Here is an 8,204-nt window from a genome sequence, read left to right as displayed (position 1 = left end):
TTCTAGATGTTTCCCTGCTCCAACACACTTGATTCAGATGAATGAGCCCGATAACAACCATTCATCTGAATCAGGTGTGTTGGAGCAGGGAAACATTTAGAACATGCAGGATAGTGGATCCCGAGGACCAGGGTTGAAGACCACTGATAGACGGAATATACCTTGATATGTTGACAGATCTCTGTTGAACCCTGACAGGTTTCTATGCTGTGTGCTTGTGGTTATACACACCAGGAAGAAAGCAAAAGGACCCAGGTGTTGAGTTGAAAAACATCAGTTTTATTAGATTCGTGCCACACACACTAGTGAAAAATAATGCTCCTACAAAAAATGCTACCTCTTTCACAATATTCATAAATAAAATAACTTCAAGTACTCTTGACTCGGGTACAAAAACTGCTCTAGCCGCCGTCGGTAGGCTGCCACGCACAGCAAGAGTCAAACACAGTGGCTTCTGGAGTCGTGCGCCCCGGGGCCACTAGAGAGAAGCGCCTGGCTGACTAAAACATCCAGACTGTTTTCACCATGTCTGAGGACTGTGAAGGGATGAACCAGGTCTGAGGACTGTGAGGGGATGAACCAGGTCTGAGGACCGTGAAGGGATGAACCAGGTCTGAGGACTGTGAGGGGATGAACCAGGTCTGAGGACCGTGAGGGGATGAACCAGGTCTGAGGACCGTGAGGGGATGAACCAGGTCTGAGGACCGTGAGGGGATGAACCAGGTCTGAGGACCGTGAGGGGATGAACCAGGTCTGAGGACCGTGAGGGGATGAACCAGGTCTGAGGACCGTGAGGGATGAAGGTTTGCTACAGGATGTCATACAATGGACACACCACACGTACAAAAATCCAAATATTGAAATGAAAATCCTCTACACACTTTTAAGAGGGCAGGCACTACCAAGATTGAGGAGACCACAGTGTTTTCCAGAGGAGAACAGTACAGGCAATATGTATTTATCACTTTAAGACAGAAATGAAACCCTACAATCATTCTAAGGCATAAACAATGTCAGACACAACACAGTACTTTATGTACACATCTTACATATTACAAATAAGACTTAGTATTAACATGAATTAACAGTATGTACAGATGTGTCATTGTGGTTGCCTGTTTTTTTTGTTGTAGAAATGCAAACATCCATGAATGCAGCTTTTACATGTATTACCGTAGGACTCTAATGGCGCTCTGGAGGCCCAGAGCAGTGTAAACAATTCTCTTTTTTTTTGTCTTGGCTTTGTTTTACTTTTGAAAAAAGCGACAACATTCTTTTAAGATTTTTGAAGCAGTTTTGTTGTTTCTTCATTTTCTCAGAAGAAGTCTGAATCATTTTCTACACATAAATAATTGACAAGAAATTAAATACATTCACTAGAATTAATTAATGATGAAATAAAAGACAGGACATATCTAAACAGCAGAAAGCGTTCGTTCCCAGCTGCAGTTCGGATGGTTGTGGTCAGTGCGTTGAAATACGAAGAAATGGTATTGCACTTTAAAACACCCATCGTCTTGGATTCACTTTCACCAAACCAGCACAGTACACCAGCAAAGTCAATATAATCTAAAATAACAATTATATCTGTATTTCGTTTCTTGGTTTGAGTCTTAGAGTTGGGTTGGAGTGTGGGGTACTGGAGCTGGTTTCCACAAAGAGAGGGAGAGAGAGAAGGAGAGAGATGAAGGAGAGTGGGAGATGGAGGAGGGAGGAGAGAGAGATGGAGGAGAGAGAGATGGAGGAGGGAGGAGAGAGAGATGGAGGAGAGAGAGATGGAGGAGGGGAGGAGGCTCTGAGGTGCTCTAGATGATCTGCCTCAGCAGCTCAGGCCATCTCCTCTCAAAGAACCTCCTCATGCTGTGGCCCGCTCTTCCAATGTCAGAGTTGTCTTCATTGAACTTCTCACAATTATCAAAAACCAGGTTGACGTCTATGATAAACGTCTCCAGGTTCAGGTACCTACAGTTCAGATAAAGAAGAGAAAACTAATCAGAAATACACTATACAACCTTCAGAATTAGTATTCAGAAGTTGCCAAAGTACAATATAAGTCAGATAAAGCTACAGATGACCCATGAAAGTGATACATACAGGTTGTTGACCAGCTTCTCTCTGATGGTGGAGAAATCCATGGGTTTCCTGATCACCTTCTTGTATCCAGGGACAGATTTGGGGTTTACGGGGATGAGGAAGGGCCAGGCATCCTGGTGGCCCTCCAGCTCAGCCAGCAGCACCCTACAGAGCACAACATGTCAACACCCCTCTATACAGGAAGTAAACATGTCAACACCCCTCTATACAGGAAGTAAACATGTCAACACCCCTCTATACAGGAAGTAAACATGTCAACACCCCTCTATACAGGAAGTAAACATGTCAACACCCCTTTATACAGGAAGTAAACATGTCAACACCCCTCTATACAGGAAGTAAACATGTCAACACCCCTCTATACAGGAAGTAAACATGTCAACAACCCTCTATACAGGAAGTAAACATGTCAGCACCTCTCTATACAGGAAGTAAACATGTCAACACCCCTCTATACAGGAAGTAAACATGTCAGCACCTCTCTATACAGGAAGTAAACATGTCACCTCCACGTTCCTTTTCATACAGGAAGTAAACATGTCAACATCGCTCTTTATACAGGAAGTAAACATGTCAACATCCATCTTTATAAAAGAAGTAAACATGTCAACACCCCTCTATACAGGAAGTAAACATGTCAACACCCCTCTATACAGGAAGTAAACATGTCAACACCCCTCTATACAGGAAGTAAACATGTCAACACCCCTCTATACAGGAAGTAAACATGTCAACACCCCTCTATACAGGAAGTAAACATGTCAACACCCCTCTATACAGGAAGTAAACATGTCAACACCCCTCTATACAGGAAGTAAACATGTCAACACCCCTTTATACAGGAAGTAAACATGTCAACACCCCTCTATACAGGAAGTAAACATGTCAACACCCCTCTATACAGGAAGTAAACATGTCAACACCCCTCTATACAGGAAGTAAACATGTCAGCACCTCTCTATACAGGAAGTAAACATGTCACCTCCACGTTCCTTTTCATACAGGAAGTAAACATGTCAACATCGCTCTTTATACAGGAAGTAAACATGTCAACATCCATCTTTATAAAAGAAGTAAACATGTCGGGGTCAGATGGCTGAGCGGTTAGGGAGTCGGGCTATTAATCAGAAGGTTGTTCGTTCGATTCCCGGCCGTGCCAAATGACGTTGTGTCCTCGGGCAAGGCACTTCACCCTATTTGCCTCGGGGAGAATGTTCCTGTACTTACTGTAAGTCGCTCTGGATAAGAGTGTCTGCTAAATAACTAAATGTAAATGTAAAATGTCACCTCCACATTCCTCTTCATACAGGAAGTAAACAGGTGATCTGTGGACAGGATATATTACAATAGAGAGGTCTCTAACCTGCACAAGTTGAGGTCCTTGCTGTTGTTGTTGTCTTTGGCCATTTTGGCTTTCTTCCCCCAGCAGGCCGGGCTGTCCTGCCTGGGGGGGTTGGTGGGGGGGCTCTCCCCCCTCCTCTTCTTGGATTCCTTGCTCCCTTTCCTGGGCGTGCCGCTGCCCCCGCAGCAGGTACTGGCCCCCTCGTCCTCAGACACCTCCCCCGCCACGGACGTCTTCCTGCTCCGCTTCACCTCGCTGCTTCCTCTCTTCACCGCTCCTCCTCCTCCTCCTCCTCCTGCTCCTCCTCCTCCTGCTCCTCCTCCTCCCCCAGCAGCTACGCGGCTCTTCTGCTTCTTGCTCTTGGGGAACTGGCCGCTCGCCTGAGAGACAGGTGGTACGCTGAGAAGAGGCATCTCACACTCACCCAGGTCATTGTGCACTGATTTCTTTGGACGTTTTCTTATGGTATCCACTCAGCGTTATTTCTGCCCAGGCAGGGTGAACCCCTGGAAAAGGTGAGTCTCTCAGCAGAGTTAGCTAGGGTGTATTACACTGTACTGTTGGGTTACTTACACACACACACACACACACACACACACACACACACACACACACACACACACACACACACACACACACACATATATATATATTTTATATTAAACATGGAGGTATCAAATCAGGGCTCGACTTTGAGTAAGACTGTGTTGCGTGTTAACTGAAGGCAGAAGTTAATGTACCTTCGCTATGCAAGCAGGACAGAACCAGTCACCGGAAGGTATGGTGGTGATCTTAGGTTTATGGCAGTATGTGTGACAGCCTTTGTCACAGCCGTCACACAGCAACAGCAGCTCCTCATTATCCCCCTTGCGACACATTTGGCAGTACTGCAAACACACCACAGTAGGGGATAAAACAGGGCTCTCTCAGAGAGAACACACCTCAGACAAATGTGCTGCTGTACTCCACACAGCTGAGAGCTGTTCTAGAGAGGTTCTAGAAAGCTGAAGATAGACCTGGAGTTAAATATTGATGTTCTCTACCCTGTCCAAAAGTGCAACAGTCCAATGGTGTCGTTTGACTGTAGTTGTACTACTGTTTCCTGTTCTGTAGTTGAAGGTGTGATTAGAAGGTGCTGGGGAGCCTCCAGGGACACTCACCACCTTCATGATGGACCTCTCCCAGGCGATGGAGCGGTGCAGCTGCTGGAGACAGAGAGCCAGCTGGGCGGCGCTGCTCACCTCGCTCAGCGCCCGGCGCCACGTCTTCATGCCCGGGGCCAGCTCCTCCTCGCCCCTGAGCAGACACACCACAGGACACACACCGTCGCTCACAACACAGCGGAGAACAGCGGCCATGACACCCCCAGCCCACCAGTCACCACGGAGCAGAGCACAGGAACACGGGGGGCGGGGTGGGTGGGGTTGGACACAGGGGCAGAGGCTGCAGCACGGTACAGTCTCCAGCGACAGGGTGACACGTCATGGCGGTGGAGCAGTGATGCACCATGCAGAGCAGGACAGACCAGCCCCGCAGGACACTGACACAGCCTGCTCAGTGGACACCCAGCACACACACACACACACACAGAGCACACACACACACACACACAGCAAGGATGGATGACTGGACAGACACATGGATGGATGGAAGGAGGATGGATGGAAGGATGGGTGTATGTAGATGGATGAATGGTCGGATGGAGAGAGAAAGAGTAGGCAGAGAGAGACAGAGAGTGGGGATGAGGAGGAGGATGAAGATCGGGTAAGACGACAACAAGGCCAGCCCCAGTGAAGCAGAGCGCAGCATTGAGACGGTCTAGGATGAGTGAGGATGACCTACCCTTCACCATCACCACTACTGGATGGTGCGGGCGCGGGCACAGTGACCGTGCCCACATGATCCACACGGATCTGAATGGTGGTGCTTAAGGGGCTCTTCAGGTACCTTCGCTCTATGTTCTTCTCCAGCTCTGCCAGCCTGGCAGCAGCTATATCTAGGGGGTTGTTGGGCCGCCGTGCCCGGCCTCCCAGCTCTCCCTGCTCCTGGCGGGCCTCGGGACCCAGACCAGGACCAGGACAGGACCAGGGCTTGTGTTCATGGTAGACCAGATCCTCCCGCTCTGACTGGGGCTCAGGGTACATCCAGCCCTGAGGTGGGGATGGAGGACACACCATCTCTTAACAATAATCCTTCAAAGAGTATTTCTATTTTCAAGCCAGTTTATTTGGAGAGACCATTAAAATGGACAGCTCATGCATGTAGAAATAAACTAAAAGGTGGAGTAAAGGTGGAACTAAAAGTAGAGTTGTCAAGTGTGATACACTGTATCCTGCAGGGGGCTGATGGAGGAGGGGGTCTGGGCCTGTACCTTGACCTGCAGGCTGGCAGAGGTCACCTTCCTCTCCATCTCCTCCACCTGCTGCAGGGCGGAGATGTCCACCTCCATGGCCTGCTCCTCCACACACCAGCTCTCCACAGTCTCCACGTTCACCTCCTTCTGGTCCAGATCCCTCTCGTCTATCACACACACTACACGCACACACAACCAAATCATCACAATGCTGAAACCCTCGAATATGTTTACACCGCTAGGTTTACACCAGTTAGGGAATTATGCTGACCACATTATGAAATGCAAAGTCTCTTAACTGTGGAGTTACATAGTTATTTACTTGAACAGAGATTAGCAAGTCCAGAGTTTCCTCGTATTAAGTTAATTGGCAACAGAGACAGTGCATATTCAGCGTTGTCACACTGAATCATTCAATCACTTGTCTTTAATCTAAGCTGTTTTTACACCCCAAATGAACTCTGACTGACATACAACCTCACAATGATTCATTAACATCTTTCAATGTGTTGACATTTCGTGCTGGCAAGAGCCTGGGAACACAGGTCGTGTACCAAGGCATCAAAGGTCAGCGACTCAGGCAATATGCTGGTGTTCTCTGAGCCAATCCTGTTATGTGGACAGCTTGAAAGAGAGGAGAGGAGAAGAGAGGAGAAGAGAGGAGAGGAGAAGAGAGGAGAAGAGGAGAAGAGAGGAGAGGAGGAGAGAGGAGAAGAGAAGAGAGGAGGAGAGCCCCACCATCTCTGTTCCTGGCGCAGGCCTGGGCCATGTGCTCCATATGCTTCTGGATCTGTTTCTGCAGGGCCTTCTCTCTGACGCCCCGGCTGTGAAGAGCCTTCACCAGGCCCCGCAGCTCCTCCAGGTCGGACACCCTCCACCAGCCACACAGCATCTCTGCACACACACACACACACACACACACACACACACACACACACACACACACACACAGTGTTACAACGTTCATCATCAACACATTGGGTGACAGCATCGAGGATCTCTCTCGTTGTATGAGTGTCTGGGTGTGTCTCCCGTGGCGGGTGTGGTGCCTACCCTCTGGGATGGGCAGGGGGCTGGCGTGGTCCTGGTTCCTGGCCAGCTCCACCGCGGGGGACGGGGCTGAGGGGGGCTTCTCTCCCAGGGGCCCTGGGGACTCGCTCTTGCTGGTGGAGATGCTGGGGGCCAGGAAGGGGTTGCCCTGTCCCCCCTCCCCGGGCTGGTAGGCTGCGGCGCCCAGGAGGGGGTTCAGGGGGCTGCCAGGGAAGGCCAGCCCAGGACTCATCACCCCGCTGGGCCAGCCGCAAAACGGCAGCCCCATCAGAAGGCCAGACTTCACCTGCTGGAGGGGAACAGCCACACAGCACCGTCAACAACCAGCCACTCAACAACCAGCCACTCAACAACCAGCCACTCAACAACCAGCCACTCAACAACCTGCCACTCAACAACCAGCCACACAACAACCAGCCACACAACAACCAGCCACACAACAACCAGCCACACAACAACCAGCCACTCAACAACCAGCCACTCAACAACCAGCCACACAACAACCAGCCACACAACAACCTGCCACTCAACAACCAGCCACTCAACAACCAGCCACACAACAACCAGCCACACAACAACCAGCCACACAACAACCAGCCACACAACAACCAGCCACACAACAACCAGCCACTCAACAACCTGCCACTCAACAACCTGCCACTCAACAACCTGCCACTCAACAACCAGCCACACAACAACCAGCCACACAACAACCAGCCACACAACAACCAGCCACACAACAACCAGCCACTCAACAACCAGCCACTCAACAACCTGCCCCTCAACAACCTGCCACTCAACAACCTGCCACTCAACAACCAGCCACACAACAACCAGCCACTCAACAACCTGCCACTCAACAACCTGCCACTCAACAACCTGCCACTCAACAACCTGCCCCTCAACAACCTGCCACTCAACAACCTGCCACTCAACAACCAGCCACACAACAACCAGCCACTCAACAACCTGCCACTCAACAACCTGCCACTCAACAACCTGCCACTCAACAACCAGCCACACAACAACCAGCCACACAACAACCAGCCACACAACAACCAGCCACACAACAACCAGCCACTCAACAACCAGCCACACAACAACCTGCCACTCAACAACCTGCCACTCAACAACCAGCCACACAACAACCAGCCACACAACAACCAGCCACACAACAACCTTCCACTCAACAACCTGCCACTCAACAACCAGCCACTCAACAACCTGCCACTCAACAACCTGCCACTCAACAACCAGCCACACAACAACCAGCCACACAACAACCAGTCACTCAACAACCTTCCACTCAACAACCTGCCACTCAACAACCAGCCACTCAACAACCTGCCACTCAACAACCAGCCA

General features: G+C 49.9%; 1 protein-coding gene across 17 annotated transcripts in view; it reads right to left on the bottom strand.

Moving 5' to 3' along the window:
* Nucleotides 1–258: 258 nt before the first annotated feature.
* The window catches only part of LOC134017876 (bromodomain adjacent to zinc finger domain protein 2B), a 65,949-nt gene continuing 58,003 nt past the window's right edge, over nt 259–8,204 (bottom strand). For 10 of the 17 annotated variants that reach the window (XM_062457970.1, XM_062457967.1, XM_062457971.1 and 7 more), the window contains 9 exons: nt 6,843–7,128; nt 6,528–6,683; nt 5,808–5,968; nt 5,279–5,586; nt 4,597–4,732; nt 4,177–4,323; nt 3,458–3,816; nt 2,095–2,238; nt 259–1,962 (listed from right to left, as the gene is read on the bottom strand). In XM_062457970.1, the coding sequence (XP_062313954.1) occupies nt 1,806–1,962; nt 2,095–2,238; nt 3,458–3,816; nt 4,177–4,323; nt 4,597–4,732; nt 5,279–5,586; nt 5,808–5,968; nt 6,528–6,683; nt 6,843–7,128 (1,854 nt within the window). In that variant the 3' untranslated portion in view covers nt 259–1,805. The remainder of the gene's footprint in view (nt 1,963–2,094; nt 2,239–3,457; nt 3,817–4,176; nt 4,324–4,596; nt 4,733–5,278; nt 5,587–5,807; nt 5,969–6,527; nt 6,684–6,842; nt 7,129–8,204) is intronic. The other 7 variants (XM_062457981.1, XM_062457982.1, XM_062457983.1 and 4 more) reach the window with 3 other exon arrangements.

The sequence above is a fragment of the Osmerus eperlanus genome, chromosome 3 (genome assembly GCF_963692335.1).
Source record: "Osmerus eperlanus chromosome 3, fOsmEpe2.1, whole genome shotgun sequence".
In the NCBI taxonomy this organism is placed as follows: domain Eukaryota; kingdom Metazoa; phylum Chordata; class Actinopteri; order Osmeriformes; family Osmeridae; genus Osmerus; species Osmerus eperlanus.
The sequence above is the reverse complement of the archived record's forward strand: the minus strand, read 5'-3'. Positions and strand labels throughout refer to the sequence as shown.